General features: G+C 34.9%; 1 protein-coding gene across 1 annotated transcript in view; it reads left to right on the forward strand.

The window, feature by feature from the left end:
• Positions 1-21,282, forward strand: part of DGKB (diacylglycerol kinase beta) — a 349,983-nt gene that overhangs the window by 134,378 nt on the left and 194,323 nt on the right. The window contains exons 16-19 of the mRNA XM_085316086.1: positions 2,356-2,430; positions 10,141-10,226; positions 12,626-12,715; positions 17,583-17,743. Coding sequence (XP_085172212.1) covers positions 2,356-2,430; positions 10,141-10,226; positions 12,626-12,715; positions 17,583-17,743 — 412 coding nt within the window. The remainder of the gene's footprint in view (positions 1-2,355; positions 2,431-10,140; positions 10,227-12,625; positions 12,716-17,582; positions 17,744-21,282) is intronic.

Here is a 21,282-nt window from a genome sequence, read left to right on the forward strand (position 1 = left end):
TGACCACGATGCAAGTGCGGGGACAAAATGACAGCAGAGGAACTTTTCCGATGATTTGTGTTTTTACTTGAACATAGAATTATCTAGATGGCAGAATATCTCAGTGAACAATTACGTAAGCACAACTGTATGCTGGTAAACTGTGTTTTTGGGCAGGTAGCAGCTGGATGGTGGCAAGTGGTAATTTCATAAACTGGCTTTGTTCGTGGAGTTGCCCTCAGTCACAAAGAGCTCACTCTGTCAAACTACAGTTTAGTACGGAGGCAAACACAGCAGTTTCTTCCTCTTTTTTTTTGGTGAATGTGAGAACTGAAATGAATCATCATGAAGTTATGAATTTTACACAGACTGGCGTACATAAATATGTGTTATAATAGTTTAAAGCATGATGTGTCATTTGCAATGAGTCATTAGAGCGTGATTCTGCTGCTATTGATGTTCAGCCACTATCTGTGAATGGCATGCATTGAATCAAGGAGGATTCAGTGTAATCTCTTCATTATTGCTGGTGGACTTCCAGGCTTTGTCTAGAGATACGTAGCTCCCTCTTTATTAGGAAGGTTTCTGTAGCGTTTTACTGATACCCAACGATAGTATTGTGAGTGTAGGTAATGGCTGCTATGCTTTGTAGCTCCTAATTTTTAGGTAGCTAACAGTTAAGCCTTTAGGGCTTCGTAACTATACTGTTCAGGAACTCCCTCAGCTCAGCTACACAGGTTAAAGTCACTGCACTTTTGACCAGGTTAAATAGCATCACTGTCACTGAGAAGCAGCTGCTGTCACTGACAAGCAACTTGTACCTACTAACTAGAAAATTAAAAATAGGTTCCCTTTGCATCAGTAAGATATTGCATTTGAAATGAAAATACAGTGTTGCAAATCCACTGTCAAATGTCTGATTTAGTCATCATCACAACAGTTGACAAAAATGTGCATGCTTACAAAGAGAAGCCAGTCATTTCATGCTGACGTTTTCTGTCATGAGTGGCAGCAGGAATAGCTTGTGTATGTGCTTGAATATAATGCTTTTTAAAGAAGCTGATATCACTAAATAATTGATAAGAAAATTTTCAAATTTAGTAATTTTACAGATAATTATAAATTTGTTTCTATTCAGTATCCTTATACCCTCATCCTCCATCTAGCCTGATGAGCTATATATTTCTATTAAAAAAGTCCCCCAATGTGCACATAAATTTTGTCTAGGCAGTTTTATTTTGCTGAATTTTAAGCCATGTGGACATTTAAGTTAAAAGAATTCAATTCTTATGCATCTATTTTATATAAAGCAATAATAAAGGTTACTTTAAAAGAAAGGAAGAGCTATTCCAGTGGAAAAAAAAAAGTGTATTCTTAAAAGCATTAAAATATTAATAAGCTAGAGGACATAAATGTTAAAAGCAGGAATCAAGGTTTTATAAATTCAGACTATTGTCATAGTTCCTAAGCATGTATTCAGTGATTCTGAGCTCAAACTCTTTCATGTCTTTGATTATTCCTACTTAAGAAATGATACAGGTATCACATTGTAGTGAGTGTAGAAAATTGCATTTCTAAATACCTGTAATCAAGATACAAAACTTCTGTCATACTTTAAGGACAAGCAACTTCAAATTTATAGGGTTGTCATTTTTGAAGTATTGTACCATTTGAAGAAATATTTCCCGATGTTTCCTTCTGGAATAGAAAAACACTTTCCATGCTGTATCATACTATTTTATTTCCCTCCTATTATTGAGAAGTTTTTAAAATGAGTGTAATTTAATTAAAACAATGATTTTCAATCTTTTTGATGTTCATTCCATTTAAAAATAATGCAAAGATGATGTAAGTTCCCATTAACTGAATCTAAAGTTGCTAACAAGTTTGCTTTCTCATAATGTTGTTCAATGTATGGGGACATTTTTGGTAGGTGGCAGAGCCAATTTTCTTTTGCAACTAATTATAGTTTTAGTTTTGTGCTAGCAATAAATTTCTGGAATAAATCTCTCCTTCACAATGAAATTACTTTAATAGTAACCAAAGTGCTCCTACAAATTTTTTTTTTTTTTTTGAGTCACCTTTTCTTATGTCATCATGCTTCCTTATCCTACTTTTTTCTGTCTATATAAGGTGTTTGGATTGTAAAAAGCTTGTAGCAGTTATGTCTTGATTTTATGCTCACAAAACTCTGTACATGTAAATTATTATAATTGTCGTGTTTAAATATTTGATCATGCTGTTGTATTAATGAGATTCTGTAATTCAGATCCATTATAGTATGTGTTAACTTGTTTAATTTTTTTGCCGATAGCTTTAAAAAAAAATTCAGAAGTGAAAGTAAATATTTTTCCCTTGTCTTTTTTATCTTGTCAGAATTTATAGAAAATTTCAGTACCTTTTAAATCCTCGTCAAGTTTATAGTCTTGCTGGAAATGGACCAATGCCAGGGTAAGTCTACAGTTAATATCATTACCAGGAACTCATTTAATAAAAAACTGCATAATCAAATGAAGGGACTGAAGCATATATGGCATGCTTCAAATGTATCAACACCACAGACCTATAAATGGCTGCAGAAATTACAGATATTATTTGTTGACATGTAGAAATAAAAGTACATATCCTACGTGTTTTCCTGATAACCATGCAGGCTGCTGTAAGACCCGTGTGATAAATTGCGTTCTGTTTGCAGCTTTCCTTGCTCTATCAGCAATCCGAGTTCACTCAGCGGTTACTTTTATGTTGCAAGTATCTCAGCAGCCTCAAAGAGCGACTCACAAGACAAACGTTTCCTTTAAAGGAACGCGTGTGCACGTGTGTGTGTGTGTGTGTGTGTGTGTGCACGTGTGTGAATACGTGTGCTCACACCCCAACCCTGAACAACTGGGCCACCGATCGTTTTGTATGTATTGAATGTCATTTAGTTATATGACTGATATACGAAATTTTTCATCATCCAGAACAGCTGCAGGGGGATAATAGAATGTRTATGTTAATTGACGCAAAGTTTGCACAAGTGCTGGGATATTTATTTTTTCCATTCTGTTCTAGATCTTGGAATTTTTTTTATGAAAAGAGGATTTTTTAGGTTTATCTTGAAAGTTGGAGGAGGAAAGAGGAAAGTGGAAATGTACATGGTTTGTGCCTTGTGATATTGTATTCCACATACATACTACAGGAAAGAGTTTGCTCTAAGAGTGTATGCCATTACTGTTGATTTTAAGGTCAAATATACAGAAAGTAAGTCTTTATTAGTACTAATGTACATCAGCTGTCTATTCTAGATTTACAGTGTTTATAGAGCCAATTTAAGTGAAAAGGGAACTGGTTCTAATTCTTTTTGAAGTCTGGATTTTCAGGACTACTTTGTGCTAATTCTTCTGGCTAAGTTTATTAGTTGATATTTGCTGTTTGTGTTTTGTTATACTAATCTTGGGCCTTAAGGAAAATTTAAACAATGTTAGTCTAAAAGGCAAGCAGATTTGAAAAATTACAGAAAGTTATTTCAGGAATTTTTAGTAAATTTTAACACAGACAAAACTAGCAACCAGTGTTGCTTTAGATAGAGTGTGATCCTAGAAGTGCTATAATTGAGACTAAGTTGTTAACTTTTAAAACCGCTGAAATATTTTTCTTCAAATTCAGCTTATTTCATTGAAAGCCAGAAAAAAATCAGGCTATGTATATTTCATTTATTGACAAGTATACTTCATTTATTGCCTGCATTTCCATCTATGACTGACTTCTAGTTTTCCTGTGTCTTGTGACGATCTAAGGAAAATGTGTTTTAAGGCAGAAGCACAAGAGGGCAGTGTTAAGTGCAAACAGAAACCCTGCACTGAAATCATTTAAACTCTAATCCTGTGAACCAGAACAGTGTTTTTTTAGGAAATATTTTCATTTTCTCTTCCTGTTAGGAAGCTAAATAGTTTTACTTCAGTCTCACTTTGAAGAAATTTCTAATTAATTTTCAAATAGACATTGCATTTTATTAAGCTTGTTTTGGTATTTTATTATTATTATTAATAATTTCACAGAAAACAGTAATCTTAAATTTTCAGTTTATCTCTTGCCATCACTTCTTGCCCCTGGCAATTCTGTGTGGGCTGTGTATGATTTGTCCCTTAGGCAAGCAATCCAATAAACCATGTTTTCTCTCTGTTTCATTTACCAATCTCTGTTTTTCTTTCTGTGAAAGCTGGATCACCTAAAAAAAACCCTGCCCGCCCATTCGTCCATCCATTCACTCACACATCCATCTCTACAATACACTGGACTGTCAATCAAAATATTACATTTATTTAATGTTGCCTTATGTGGCATTCAGACCGAAATAGAGTACAGTGAGAAACTGTGCAGTACAGGGCAAAACAAATTGTATTCTTCATGCCAGTTACTGTTACTGAATTGAAAGGGATAAACATAATATACATTTATTTTAAACTCATTTATGATTACTTTAATACTTTTCAATCAAGTCTGTTTGAGCTTTTTTTGTTTTGAATGCTAAATGCAGATGTTACTAAACTTGTGCCTTGTTTATAATATTAGGGTAATATTTATCTGTTTTCTCTAGCACCAAACTGCCCATTTTAATCCATAAGTTAGCATTTGTCATTTGTTGTTGATGATATATTTCTGATGAAATGSCATCATCAACCAAGAAGGTAAAATTCAAAAATTTCCGACCTACAGTTCCATATGTCTGAGACTGATGTGAATTAACATTTTCAGTTTGTTTCTGTTGAAAATCTACATAGCTTTGTTTAGGCTAACAGGTAAATGAGAGAACTAGGACACCAGTAAAACCCTAAATCTCAGAGGGGCTCAGAAATTGCTATATTTTGTGAAAATAGGAACAGTCAATCACTAGATCTTGCAGTGTTCCTCTTCAGTGGAATAACCACATTCTTTCACAGAAGTATGTTGGAGTAAAGGGCTCCTTAGCAAACCTAGGCTGAAATAAGGTTAAAACCTCATGGTTAAAGATTAAACCATGAGGTTAAAACCTACTCAGAGGAAGAATGAGCATTATTGGAGTCCCTACTTGAATTTCTTTGAAATCTGGAAAGGATTTGCTCCCCTTTCCATTTCAAATCCTTCCCTTAAAAAGAAAAAGGAAAATGAAAAAAGAATCTTAGAATGTCAATTATTGTGCATTTTTATTAAGTTTTCCRATATGTAGTAGTTAAGCAGAAAAATATTTTGAACAAGATGGCAATAAATTTAGTACTGCAGTCAATCCCTGCTTGCTCAAGTGATTGTGTCACTTAGTTTCGTAGTAGATGGGATGGTAGTTGGAGAACTGCAGGGGCAGGAGCAAAGGTGTTCCTTGTAGCTTCCGAGCATAGCCATGCCAAGGTTTCCAGAGTCATTTATGTCAAGATTCATGAACATTATATACATATATATATATATATATAGAGAGAGAGAAATATGCATGTGATGCAAATAAACGGCATTGCAGCCTGCTCTCTGACATTGATTCTTTTCCAAGAACGGGAGCTGACTTGCTGTGAAGCCTGAAAATCAAGGAGCTCTCAGCCGAAGGGCAACAGTACACTTTTAAGATTGGTATACTAATTAATGGTTTAGACAGTCTTTATTTGGGAGCAAAGACATACGTATGAGCTGGAGAAACCCTGTAAGCCCTTCAGCTGAACAGAGGCATAAAAGGTACTCCACGGTTACAGGCTGCCACGGTTAACAAAGTGACATGAAAATTGCCAGGCTGATACATTGTGTAATTTGTGCCTAGCACCTGTGTTTTTAGCCTTGAAAAGAGTTTCCCTGTTTGGTTGTTATATCTCTATAGGAGCCTTCTACTTCTGACAACAACTGTTATTGTGGATTTAATGATCTTGAAGAATCTGAAATTCAGTTATTGTTCACCTCACAGAGAGGTAAATAATAGCTGGATGAATAGCAGTTGAGCCACAGACCCACATGTCTGTGGAGAGGTCACCATTTCACAAAGGCTTTGTCCCTCTGAAAAGGCTCCCGTTCCCTTAAGTCTGTTATTTAAAATGTCTAATTTATGTTATTTTTATTTCATAATAGGAATTACATCCACAAAAGTTGCATTTCTTAAGAGAATTACAAAGCATTTAATTTGGACAACATATGTTTTTTTAAAAAAATTCCATCCACAAGTTTACATCAACAGGCCTTTTTAAATCTTAAATTCTATCCACTTAAAAGATGTCCAAGACAGCCAGGTTGAATCCCTACAGCTTACTCTGTAATTTAGTTGGGAATCTACAGCACCTGGGCTTTTATAACTCCACAAAGCAATAGGCCTATTTTGAAAATTACACTATTTTCCYTGATGATTGAAATTGATTGCTAGAGTATATTCCTGTTTTCTTTGCTGTTAGACATTGGGAATTTTTAGAGTATTCTAGGAAGAAATACACACTAGGAATATTTTTCTATAACGTGGTAACTGCTGAGTTATTTTCTCCTGAACAAAACCTTGAGACCTGTGCTGTATTGCTTTAGAAGAATTATATTTTTGCCAAAAAAGGACAAAGTATGCCATGGTGGATTGCTTATTTCTCTAAAATGATTAAAGTAAAAGTTGTGCACTGTAAATCAATAGAATTTAGAACTTAAAAAGTCTTAATAGGTAAAACTTAAACTTTGGTTTTAGACATATTTTARTCACCTGTTTAATAATATTGTTCATTTAAGAAAGGAATCTTTCTGTAATGAAATATATAAGTATTAATGACATCTGTGGTGGTTGCAGGATCAATGACAATCTTTTCAATATTTTATCAATATTTTAGATTTATTGATCAATATTTAAAATATTTCAATAGTGTAGGAATATTTTAAGTATTATGAAACATCTATCTAGTCTGCTAAAGCTGTGATTCAGATTCATTCACCCTCTCTTAACCCTGGTAGCTGTTCAGTGGTGAGTACACTTGAGAGTCACAGCCCRTTGTCTGCTTTCTATTTTAAAAGCCTCTGTGTCATCCTTACTCCTGTTCATTGCTTTTCTGCCCTCTCTTTGCATTCTTCAACTGGTTCCCTTTTCTCCATCACCTTCACTTTTAAGTTACTTCTGAAATTCACTATGCCTTTGACATCCAGTATCTTTACTCCAGCTGCTACTCAGCCTATGTTGATTCACTTTTCCCACAAATGCTTCCTGTGTTCATTCTTGTGACTGGCATATGTCTCTCCAAAACCTGCAGAGATGCTGTCCATCTCAGGAGTATTATGCACATGAAAGCAAATTTCATTCACGTAGAGGTCAGGAGTTTGATACTATTGTTATTCTTTAGTATCTACAACAAAATGATTTGGAGTTGTTTACTGACTATACTGCTGTAAAAATAGATCTGTATGCATCTTAAGCAAGAGCTAAGGAAAACCTAAGTAAAACCTAAGTGTTTTTGAGTACGAAGCATATGATACAGAGCAATGTCTTTAGTCTTGGGTACCGGACATAGATTCTAACCTTAAAGTGCACTTTCCAGTAAAATGTCCATGAAGTCCCCCGATACCCATGTGAACACGCACTGCAGGACTGGGTTCTTTTTCTTCTAAATGTGCCATCATGTTCTTTAGCAAACCCATGATTTGAGTTTGGCAGCCACCCTTATCTTTAGAAAGTGTGAACTGAAAACACTATTTTCAGATGCTAGGTATCAGTTAACCTTTGCACATTAAAACACCATTCCAGGATAGCCATATTTTATCCCTCACTATGATTACCTGGATTTACTGAAACTAATTTTATTGGACTGTTTTACTGTAATTAGTGTCTCATGAATAGTGTCATTACAGTGTACACAGAAGTGTTATAATGAGCGTAAAATGTGTGTGTGTATTTTCCGGTGGCCACATGGCCAACTCAGGTTTGGCAGTCTGGGAGGGGAAAAACTATGCTAAGTTTTCATTTATGTATTCAAGTAAATAACCATTTGTCAGAGAATGTTTATTTTGTTTTTTAAAAAGAAGGCAATACAATCCTTGTAATGAAAAAGTGGACATTACAACAATATAGTTGCTTTGTCTTTCAACGTTATGCTTTCCTCTGGATAGCTAGTTTAAGGAGATTCAGTGGTGAGTTAACCAGAACATCTATATTAGTGAAATTTCTTGGTTAAACCCAGCATTCTGAATTCACAAATGGACAAAGTTCATAAGTTACAGAATTTGTCTAAAAGTATGATATTTGTCAGATCTCTCTTTTATCAATGTAAATCTATTAATGAAATGACAGAGAAAAGGTTCAGGGAAAACTACAGCAGGCTAATTTATGTATTAAGATGCAAATAGTTATCAAGTGATAGGTTTCCAGCTCAATCTCATGGCTGTTTAATGCTTAGTTAATAGAAATTTAGTATTCTGTTCTCCTCTTCTGTCTGTAATTTCATTTAAGCACCTTCAGTACTGGAAGCATTATAACTAGATCTGCCAACTTTCTAAAGCCTCAACATATTGTGTCAGAGAGGAAATGCTAGTGATGGGTGGTATTTGTCCCCTTGGTAGGTCTCATGAAGCGAAGGAGGTGAGCCAGGCATATTTCACTGCCCATTGTCATAGTGGTGGGATGTGGCTTTGAGCAGAGCAGCATTAAGCCCGGGCCCTTATTAGAAGAYGTTTTCCCCAAGTGTACCCAGCCAGATACAGCACATGACACTTAGGAATGAAAGAGATCCTATAGCACTTGTCTTGCCAATATGTCAAGTATGGCGTAAGAGGTGAGGAGTTGCAAGGTAGGAATGGGTTCAACAAAATCCTCAGAACATTATACTTGGCAGATGATACTGTCCAAGCTCTCTTCTGAGCAGAGTTGTTCAGAGGGAATGGGACAACCATGTGTTTAATATTCCTTTGAGTTGGTGGGCTTTAAAGCTATATTTTGTTCAACTGTCCTGGAACTCTGATCTAAAACTATTAGAACAAGATATTCTGTATGTTAAATGACTTTTTTAGCCATTGGTTCTTCATTTCCTTTTGACATGCTCTTCCTTTTTCTCTATAGTTTTTGATTTGCTCTTGATTTTTTCCAAGAGGCATGAAAGAATTTTTAAAGCCTGGGGACAGGAACATCGTTCCTTGTCCAGCACTAGAGCTGAATAATTCATACAGAAAATAGATTGAATTAAAATATTATTTATAAATCTAGTAGACTTACTTGTAGTTAAGAATTTGTGCACAATATAATTACTGTGTATTTACTAGGAGCTTAAAAACTGGAAATCAGCTCTAGTCACTAGCATATGAAATATATATTAAGAYGTGCATGACAATGATCAATAGAATATATTAAGATATCAGCAAAATTGTTGGAAGTTCTTTTTGTCAAGTCATAATTTACATATAAGGACTAATTTCAACATGAGTTTACCATAAAAATGCTCTTGAATTAAAAATATTGCAATTTAGAATTGGTTTAATATACCCTTGCTTTGTCAGCATTGTAGAATGTTGGGATTACATGAAACAGATAATGATGTGGTGGTACTGATCATCACTCAGTGAATGTGGAGMCAGAAATGGCCAGGGAAAATATTACTAAAGATACCATTTCACTTTTTAAACTACAGTTTGAATGGTGATGGAATGGATGCATTCAATCTGATTCYTACTCATTCTATATTAAGCCATGCTGTAAAATTTGTAAAAAGTAGTTTGTATCAACCCCTAAATGCACAGGTCATTCGGTATTAGTATACTATAAAAAATACACAGTTTTTGTAAGCTTTTATAGTTACCACCTTACGAGGAARTGGCTGACATACTTAGCTACCCTAGACTTTCTGCCTTGAAAGTCTACATGTCCATTTATAACTAGGTAACCTAAGAATGTTTTCTAACAAGAATTTGAAGCAAGAGTTGAACTGAAACATCAAGATTGGGATTAACTATCAGGTCCAARCTATTTCTAATAGTAGTGTACAGTAATAGTCCTCAAGTTGATGTTTTCGTATTAAATTTATTAGATAATACCGTGTTGGATTGTATTGTCTTCTGTCTAAAAGAATGAATGCATGGACAGAGATGATTATTACTTAAAATGCTAAACTTGCCAGTTTAGTATTTACTATAAATAAAATGTGCTTAAGTCATAGAAAGTATGCATAATACAGAATGAATTTATGTTGATCAAATAGRTATGTTCATTTACTGTTTTAGGTTAAATTTTTTCCGAGATGTACCTGAATTCAGAGTACTGGCATGTGGTGGAGATGGAACAGTGGGCTGGATTTTGGATTGCATAGGTAATCAATATTGTTTCCATAGCTTTGCTTGACTAGTTACTCATGATTTTCATTTTACTGCTCTCCCTTATTTATCAACATATGGATCCAACTATTTCAAACATGATTTTTTTTCTTCATCTAGATTATTGAAATATATTAGTTTGGAGGATTATTAAGGGCATCCARAATTTTTAAGAGTATTCAAAAATCCCTATGTAAGTCCCATTTTTCTATTTCTGGGAATCCTATGGACTCCTAGTAAGCAAGAAATATTGAATCAATTCATTTTAATTTTCAGTTCAAAGTCAATTCTCTAAAGTGAATCCCCCCCTTTTTTTTTTCCCAAGACCATTTACCTTTGCTCGTTGGCTTTTTTCAGTTTCCACAGTTTTGTTTATGCTCCATTATCCCATAATAGGGATGATGGGATAATAGTCCTTTGAAAAGGACTGTTCTGAGAGCCATGCAAATCTCTCAGCTGTGTGCATGGTGGGGCCTGTTTGCCAGTTTAGATTCTGAGTTCTTTCAGGCACTTGGCCATAAAGTGCTCTGTAAGTCAAATCTTTAGGAAGACCTAGACTTCAAGATACTGCAAATTTAAACTTCTCAAGGCTTATTAGGAAGAATGTCTCCAGCAACACATGATTGTTTAGTTAGCATTAGAGAGGCTGTAGAGAGTAAAATGGGAGTATGTGACAATGGAAAGTAGGAAGAAGATGAAGAGAGGCCAAAAGGCTTAATTGAAAGTTTAAATGAGGTTAAAATGAGTGTTAAAAGGTGTGTGCTTTTGGAAGGTGAAGACCAGAAAACCTTACAGAAAGAGGATGGTAAAGAGGAAAGTAAAGGTGATGTGGTGGAAGAATGGATAGTAGCGGAGGTATATTTCCAATCTTGTTCATTTTTTTCCCCAAATCCTGACTACTGCTTGTAGCTCTGAACTAGATTTCAGAATTGTAAATCAATGTGTGCTAGTATCTGATGTACTGCCCCAGTTGGAAGGGATGAAGTTTTGCAGCTGCTATTGTGTATTACCTTTCTCTTGAGGAGGACTAGAATTCCGTGCAGCCACCTGTCTTTTTTTAGTGGCGTTATCTGAATAAAAGACTGCATGTTGATGCACTTAAATGMTATCTTCTGCAGCAGTTTTTGTGGTATAGAACTAAGAAATGATTTTGGGCATCCATCAGTTCTGCAGGTACAAGAAATAGATTTTGAACACTGCCTTTTAGCAAACAGGACTCTTTGGCATAAGTTGTGCATACAAAGTTTAAAAAATCAGCTGGTTTAGAAAATCAGCAGACACTTTTTCAATTTGATCATTTGTTCCATGGTCTCCTGATCTAAAARTAATCTCAGCAGAGAGCAAGGCATGAGGAAAACCCCAAATTTTTATCTCCACGGTTGATGAGACTTTTCAACTTGCCTTTTCTTTTTCTTTGTTAAAAGCTGTAAAGCTTTTTAATATACTTGTAAATACCAAATCCTCTGAAAGAACTGAAGATAAAAACTGATAAATAAGAAGAGGCYCCTGCCATATCCATTGGATATGAACTCATGCTGAGAACTGTGCATTATTCTGTGTAACAAAATAGCAGATTAACTATTCAAGTATAACTTTTAAACTAGATACTCATTTCTGTTAAAAATTCTGTTGGGAATTAGACAAATTATGTATTTGAAAGATTATGCCTAAGTGCTACTTGCACGRCTTTCATTAGAGATTGTGGCAGTTGCTGACACATTTTTCCACTGGGTTTTGAATAGAAATCCTTTGACTTGAAACACTGGAAAAGTATAGTTAAGAGATAAATGTCACTATAAGTACATAAATTTGAAAATATTAGTTATTAACTACAAAATACTGACTTAGTTAATCCAATCAATTGGTGATCAAAGTGATCAATTGGATCATTTTGGATATGAGATTTAATTTCTGATGGGCARAGCCTCTTAGTGGTGGCTACAAGGAATTCTTAGTAATGGTGCCCATRTGTAGACATGAATCCATGTGGATACATAGTTAAACACAAATTAGGCTATTCAGATGAAAAGGTACAACATTTTCTCACTATTYGTGTCCTTTAACTAATTATATTTGGCATTTTGAACTGAATGACAGAGCTGAAAAAATTGGAGTGCAACATGATCAGTCTCAAAAAGATCTTGAATATCTTTGTTTATGCCAGATGTCACACTGATGGGTTCCAGAAGTCTTTGCGTTAAGAACAATAACATAAATTAATGATTGAAYATTGACAAGGGGAGGGGCTATGGTAGAGCCTGTTGTGGAGAACATGGTAGAAACTCATATGCAAGATACATGTCACTATYGTTCACTGAAACAAGACAGTAACTGTATCAGCACTGTGCAGTTAGATTTCTGTTCCTTAGTTATGTTTTTCCTTCTTTATTTACAGAGAAAGCAAACTTGCTTAAGCATCCTCCAGTTGCTATCCTGCCTCTTGGGACTGGCAATGATTTAGCGAGGTGTCTGAGATGGGGTGGAGGTAAAAACAAACTAAAATATCGTTCATTATGTAATTAAAAAGAAAAATAACTTTTGTATCAAAATCTRCTCTCAACATTTTAATTTCTCCTTTATGATGTATTTTAAAAAAACTTATATTGTTCCTCTTTTTGGAATGAGCTATCTGTAAATGTTATATAAACTGTTTTGTAGATATTGAAGGTCATAATCACTCTTTATGTTTGGTTTGTAGCTTTCACTGACATCAAAAAAGTTCTAAGGTGCAATGAGAGTAGTCTGTAGTAATTGTTGGCTTTTTGCGATCTTTATTACAGTTATTTGATCAATATATTATAAAAGAGGTATTCTTAAATACATTTTAATTGGAGCTATTCTAAARGGGTTACTGAAAACAACTAATAATGGGTTTGGAATGGTTTCATCTCTTTTTAATATTCATAAATATTAAATGGAAAATATATCTCAGCCTCAGACTAGTTCCTTTAACCTACTCTCCTTCTCTCCTGCTACAGAGGATTCCAGAAAATTAGTGCTATGGTGCCATTTATCAGGAAATAAGGAGGCAAAGAATGTGAAATATATATATATATATATATATATTATACACACACACACACACACACACATATATATATGTAAAATTATATATGTAAAATTATATAATACATATATAATATATATATGTAAAATTAAACTTTTAATATCTTTTGCAACCTTTCGTGGATGCATGGAGCCTAACTCTCAGTTCCTCCAATACTTTTTTCCATCCGTGATTTAATGTATTACATACATGATGTAATGTATTACAGGATGAAAAAAGAAGAGCAGGATAACTTGAAAAAGAGAAATAAAAGGAAGGAAGTCTTAGACAAMACTCAGTCTCTGGTGAAAACATGTCAGTTTACAGGCTCCTAGCCTGTTCTGGCTGTTCAGCTCTTAGTTGGGCATTTCAGTCCAGATGTTGKTTATTTGGAACTTTGTGACCTCTGTGTACATACCTCTTCCTTCTCCTATCTCATCATGGCAGGTTTCTTCTCCAAATGCCTGCCTTGTTATCAGATAGGTCTTTAGCAAATTCTTAGTAGTTTGCCTACTACAGAACTTCTTTGATAACCATAATATTCTGTCAAATTATTTCAGGATATTTTCTCTGTCCTGACTGGTCTCTGTTTATTCACGTAGTCTGGGAGAAAATCAAATCAACCAAGCTTCATTTTCTTGACAACTCATAGAATAGAATCATAGAATAATTCAGGTTGGAAGGGTCACAGGAGCACTCTAATCTAATCTTCTGCTCCAAACAGCATCAGCAAGTTGCTCAGGGCTTTATCCATTTGAGCCTTGAAAAATCTCCGAGCGTGGAGACTGCACAGCTTCTCTGGGCAAACTGTTCCAGTGCTTGACTGTTCTTATGGTGAAGTAGTTTTTCCTTATATGCAGTGTGAATTTCTCTCGTTTCAATGCTACACTCTTTGTCTCTTACTCTTCATAGCAGCGCATTTCCATGATGTGTCGCTGTGAAGAGGCTAGCGCTATGTTCTTCATTGGTCTTGACAGGCTATTATTAAATCCCCTGTACTGTTTGAGCTTGACCATCCAATCAGTTATCTACTGATCTAATTTTTAACCCTTCCAGACTGTAACTTTCCAATTTGGATGCAAGTATGTTGTGTGAAAACTGTTGAACACTGCTAAAATTAAGGTAGCTACTGTTCTCCTCACAAATCTGGTCATTTTATCACAGAAGGCAGTCATGTGTCAGGCGTGCTGTTTACCCTGGTGAATCCATGCTGCCTGCTGCCTTTTCCTTCATATGTCCAGAAATGTGTTCCAAGAGGATTTACAGAATCACAGAATGGGTAAGGTGTTGGAAGGGACCTCTGGAGATCATCAGTCCAACCTCCCTGCTCAAGCAGGGTCACCTAGAGATTTGCTCACACAGAGATTAGTTCCATGAATTTCCCACAGTTGAAAGTGAGGCTAATTCACCTGTAATTTTCTGGATTGTTCTTTTAGCCTTTTTGAAGAAGAGTCTTTTGTTTGTCATCAGGTCCCAATCTACTATTTCAAAGATGATAGCATTAGAAAGACATTGACCAGCTCTCTCAAAAGCCTTAGATGTAGCCCATCTTGTCCTGTGGACTTGTGTAGATGGAGTTTTCAAAAGTAATCCCTTTCTCAAACCTGCAGATAATTCTTCTCCTTGAGCCCCGCCTTTCAGCACATGCTGAATTTTGGCAGAACCAAAACCAGCACATGCTGTATTTCCTTTGAGATAAATGATTATGCTCATTTCTTTCTGGTAGTAAGCCTAAGACTAAAATATTATGTGAAATTGCTAAAATAAAAAATCAACTTCAGGCATTCTTTTTCCAGATCCAATTTCAAATGATATTCTCTCCAGAAACTAAAAATGAAGTCCTAACACCTACCTAGATGTCTTGATCAAATGTCTTTGTTCAAATGTATTTTCCATCAGCACAGAAAGTTAGTGACCGGTATACTTATTCATGGTGCTTGATAGTCTTTCATGGCAGGTCTACACATCTTTAAAATCTTTCTTCAAAGATCAAAAATTTCTGAGTTCTCCAGAGTATGGAATTCCCTGTCTTTGCTCAAGTTTTAGGCACATTTGCCTCTCAGCATTTAAACAGTTTTTCCTGCTGTATACATACCTCCCTTTTTCTAAATGCATTTCCTTATGGAGAATGTTTGTCAGATGTAGGTTCTCAGATGCTTGCCAGCTACGCTGCAGTATCTATAAGATACGCATGAAAAGTTCCCATGAATTTACTAATTATAAGAATGCCTCTGTAATGCTCTCCCATTCTGTCTGTTGGCTGATTACTGTAATCCTTGATAATTATATCTTAGTCTGCCTGATTTTTACCTTCTGTATAGGTGAATGATGAGCCTTATTCACCTGCTACTGAATTCTTCTTTTTCCTTTGGGAAAACACTACGCTTCAGCAAATTAAAAACCAAAGCAACAAGAAAAACATGCCTAGTCCTGTTGCAATTAACTTGCAACATATTTATTCTGTTGTTTGGATCAGCTCTGTTCATCTGAATCTGAAAAAAACTGAATCACAGTTTTCTCTTCTATGTTCCTACTAGCTTTTAGCTAAAATTTTAGCTAAAAAATATTTTTTTACTTAACTTTTTGTTTACAAGTCAGATTAATTGTGGTTGCGTGTTTCATCTTCCCATACTTAGAAGGTCTGAGTAATTACAGTGGAATTTTGCAGAGACATTAAAGTCTTGTCATGCTACCTATTTCTTTTCTGTCACTGTGGCATAGGTTTCTCAATGATGTGAAACATAAAACTCAACAAGTTCACCTCTGCTGATTTTTTTATAAAACTTTCTGCAAGAGAAGATGAGAATGAACAGCAATGGACAATTACTACTTTTAATTACATTTCTCAGGATTTGTACTGCCATTTGCTCCTATTTACTTCTGTTTTGAGTTAATCCATCTGAACTGAAAATTACCAGTTTTAAAACGAGCTTACATGATAGAGGAAAAAAATAGAAAGACACAATAAGAATATATTTTGGCTTTCACCATTCTTTGCCTACTTGCTTTCTGGTAGACAGTGTCATGAYGTAGATTTTCTGGAACTTTGATAGAATGGGAGATCAGGTGGGGCTTCACAAAACTAGGTTRCTGGTGAGCGATCTCAAGGACACAAACAAATAGAATTGTACATATATACCTTGTGCACTTCTGTGGTGATTGGCAGTAACAAATAAAAATATAAAACAATACAATAATAAAGATGTATAACAGCTATGAGTTCTGTACAGGGAGGCTTTGAAAGTCTTCATTTTCTCCTTTTGCACATGCTCAATTTGGTAGAACCAGCAGCTATGAAAAAAACTCCTGTTACCTGTCCTAGTTTTTCCTTCTACCAGAAGTACACCTTCTGCTTCGTGAAGATGAGGCTTTAATTTGTGAAAATTGCTAATGAACCAGGAAGTATATATTGCTTGAATGTGAATATTTATTTCTGGTTTGAAGGAGGAATGAATTCACGGATCTCAGTTACCTATTACAGACCTGTTTTGTCTGAATAGCATTGAAAGCTGATAATGTTCCCCAGTAAAATTTCCCCCTTTTATGTGCGCATGTGCACACATGTACTTTGGCTTGTTTGTACTCAAAGGTTGTAAGCAACAGTTTTCTACCCAGTTTAGTATACAATGCAGTGTATTACAGTAGGTAATTACATTTAAGCAGTGCAGGGAACTAGCTAAAGACTTGTGCATCTTGACAAGTAAGAAAAAGTTACAGAGCAGGATGTTAAAATATGGAAAAACAATAGTTATTCTGCTGGATAGGTATTTCATCAGTTATGAATGGGCTTCAAAGTTTATATTTGTTATGCTAGGCCATGTTGAAAACATTTACAAAAAATGGTAAACAGCTTTTAACCTTTCACTCTATTGTCAGACTTTCATTAGRCGCAAATCTAGGATTCTATGTCTTTTTGCGTAAGTTTTGAAATTAAAGACATTAAATATTAGCATTCATTTTATATCAAGAATTTTATACAAAGTATAACTTCAAGTGCTTGGATGACTGGTATAATCACTTTGAAAATTTGAGGGAATGGCAAATTTAGATCAAATTTTCTCCATTGTCACTATGTRTCTGCTGCCCAGTGAAATCTATAGAATTACTCTAAGTTTACAGTGCAGAAGTCAACTCTGTATTTGTATTCCTTTAATTACAGATACTGTAAAATTGATAGTACTTGAAAACACAATCYTGCTTTTCAGATTTTACATGCATGATTTTCATTTTTCCAATCACCGAGAAAGAAAACCAAATAAAACTTTTATAATGTCTGGTAAAAATCACCATCTTCACCTTTTGCTAGGTTATGAAGGTGAGAACCTGATGAAGATCTTAAAAGACATTGAGAACAGCACAGAAATTTTGCTGGACAGGTGGAAATTCGAAGTAATACCCAATGATAAAGATGAGAAAGGAGACCCAGTGCCTTACAACATCATCAATAACTACTTTTCAATTGGCGTGGTAAGACTTATGCTTATCCTTAAGTGCTTTTTTTTGTTGTTGTTGTTCTGAATAAATATATTTTTTGCAAGTCTTAGTGAAGAATGGTTGGCTACAAATCATCTGTAATGTTATTTTGCTAGTGAATTGAATATATAGATGACTGACAGCAGTTTACATAAATTTGCTTACATTCAAACTAAAACTACTTTTCAGGATCTTCTATCTTCCCAGGTAGATGATATTCTTGTTGTTCCTAATAGTTTATGAACAGCCATAACACTAAATCTAGATTGTCATTATAAAGATCCTAAAAAAATATAAAGGAAAAATATTCATTACTAAGAACTCTAAGGAACGCTCTCCATCAGTATTTGCATATTGAGAACTGTTTAAAAGAACAGTGGCATTCTTTGTTTCTTCAGGGCAGTTTTAAATAATAAAATGAAAAATACCCAAGTATCTTCTTGATTCTGTCTATAGATGGATACTCATAGTTAGACCAAATCATGTGGATACTGGACTTTTCAGCTCCTAGGACCTTCATTTCCAGCTTGTGCTTCTCCATGGTTTCCCGTAATTTCATCTGCTAGCCACACTGCATATATGAGAGGAATCAGGGTTTTCCTGTCTGCCTCTCCCGTAGTCTTTTACTGTGGATAGACTTTCAAACACAATCAGAAGGGGACCATAACGAGAACCAAATTCAACAGATTGAAGAGCTCACAAATTGGATTTATAACTCAGACATAACTGCAGACTAATTAACATGGGAATGTGCCCTCTAATAGCTAGCTCTGGCTGTTCTAAAACAAACTTGCTTTATTTACCTTGTACATTACAAGAATCCGTATATTATGTATCTAAACCTTCAATGYGATGTTTCAAAATCCTGTAGAAAGTTTTTTAATAGAAGGTCCTTACATACTCACTGTAAATCCAAGGAAATTAAGTCTCTGTTGATTTGCTTGATCTTTGTACTCCAGCCTTCACAGGTTCTACCACAGCTTGTGGTTATAAGTGTTCTTGTTGAAACTTTTACATAATATTGTTTGTAATTCTATAATTTTGATACAGTGTGGATAAGCATCATGCAGAGACAGCCTAGTCCTTATAAATGTGGGGTTTCACTTCTRCTTCTAAATGTTGGGGGGGAGGTTAAATATCTTCCAAAGGTTAAGATATTTAAGTAATAAGAACCTGCATTTTCTTTTGCTGTGTTAGCAGATTTATTAGCCTCCATTGTTCAAAACAAGTGCAGAGAATATCTAGATTCAATAGAAATTACAGAAATTAGGATATGGAAGTATATATGTGCACCAAAGCTAGTGAAAATCAAGTTCATAGACATGAAACACAGTGCAAAAGAATAGGTTATAGGCTATAGGAAAAATATCATGATAATGGAAATGCCCTGCATGGGGGGACATATTCTGTGACTTTGTCGAAAGAGAATATTGATGCTAAAGCTCRCAGACAAGGAAAAAAAAATACATTACACTGAGGAAGCAAGCAAAAGGTGAGAGGGATGAGGGATGAGATTTTACACCTGTATGTTATTACAGTGCAATTTAAATGGTTTATAAAATGTAGAGGAGCACTACATGTAAAGGCACAGCCCAGAAACAGGAAATTGAATGCCAGGTAGATAGTGAGACATCTGTGAATGTGCTAGGCTTCAAAGAATTCTTTAGAATTATTCAAGAGAAGAAAACAGAATTGCATTCAAGAAAAGTTGCATTGAATTATACAGTGGCAAGATCATAATATTATTAAGGACATTGTAATGCACTTCCAGAATATCTAAGGAAAATAGGCTAATATTTCAGGCTCTGTAGGCAACCAGAAAACTCAGTTTTCAGTTAAAACATGTGAATTCTTGAATTTAATCACTTTAAACTTATGATTTTTTCAGATAATGGAATTTTGAGCAGCACAAAATTGTGCCAACAATGAATATGTTTCCTTCAGCTTCCGAAATTGTTAAGATCATATTTTTGAAGGAGTAAGATCTCTTTTGAGTTTATTATACACACAAATGTACAAAATGCTCGYCTCAATTTCATTAAAGTAAGTAATGAGACAAAGCAAAAGAAAACTTCAAGAATTGGGATTTAGACTTGTTAAAATTATGTAATTCACATATTAGGTAGTATTCATGGTAATTCTTGAAAAGCGAGACAAAATATTTACATGTCTATGCAAATAGACAAAGTCCTGAAAATGTATTACCAAGTGACTAGAACTGAAGTCAACCTAATTTCACAACAGCAAAACCATTTTCAATACGTGATGCCTAATATGAACTTTGGCAAGTGCTGCTGAATAGGGAAAGCTGATATCTCCCACCGTTCTCACTGGGACACAATGTGGAGTTACTGATAGCTGAGAATGCAGCTTGCATCAAGTCTGTAGCAGAGAAATATAAGTGCTACCTACAAACGTATATGAAGAAAAATCAAAAGGATTGTTGTTTTAGATTGTGTTATTCATAGACTCATTAAAAAAATGGTACTTGAAGAAGTAGCCTTTACCTCAGAAAGTCACCTATCTGTTCCTCTCCCTAAGGTAGTGTCAGTGACACCTGCCTCATTCCTGACAGATATTTGTCCGGTTTCTCTCTAGAAACCTACAATAAAGGAAATTCCTTTATTTGTCTGCACAGACTTTCTGTATTATTTTGTTATCTTTACTTTCAAAATTTTTTGTCACATCTAATCCAAGTTGTCTTGGTGTAACCTAGCCCCAGAACATCTTGTCCTATATGGAAAGGATAAAAAAAAACATTTATTCTATTCCTCTGTTAAAATATCTATTATATCATAGAATCATAGAATGGTAAGCTTGGAAGGGACTCACCTCTGGAGATCATCTAGGCCAATGCTCAGCGTAGCCCATACGAGGACTGAACCTGTGACCTTGGCAATAGCAGCATCATGCTCTAACCAGCTAAGCTAAACCTGCCCCTGATCCTAGGAGGCTGATCAGATCTTGCCTCTGTGTTGTGTTCTGTAGCCTAACTAACCCCAATTTCTTCAATCTTTTCTCACAGATCATGTTTTCTAGTCATCTGATCATATGTTTTGCTTTTATGTATGTTTAGTTGACACATGAGAATTCAGTCCAGTTACTCCCTGTGATCCATATCTCTCTGGAATTGTAGTGCTCCCAATTAGACACAATACTACATTTTATGTCTCATCAGCACTAAGTAGAAAGAGGAATTAAATTCTATGTCTTGCAGGTGATACCTTTATTACAAAAAATAGTGTGAAATTTRCCTTCTTAACATTACCGTAATTTTTTATTCCTGTTTGACTTGTGATCCATTGTTAATTCCGTATACTTTTTCAAAGAACCACTACTGTATATCTCATTTGGGTTTTGCATAGCTGATTCTTCCTACGTATGTGTAGAACCTTACATTCATTGAATTACACCCTCTTTTTATTTTTTACGCGTTCTCTGAAGCACTGTGAATACTAATGGTATTCTACAAAACACTGAGCATTATTTAATAGGTCCTTGCCAAATAATAAGCACAGTCTCTGTTGCATTAT

Source organism: Rhea americana, unplaced genomic scaffold (genome assembly GCF_003343005.1).
Source record: "Rhea americana isolate MKP2758 unplaced genomic scaffold, rheAme1 scaffold_112, whole genome shotgun sequence".
NCBI classification, from domain to species: domain Eukaryota; kingdom Metazoa; phylum Chordata; class Aves; order Rheiformes; family Rheidae; genus Rhea; species Rhea americana.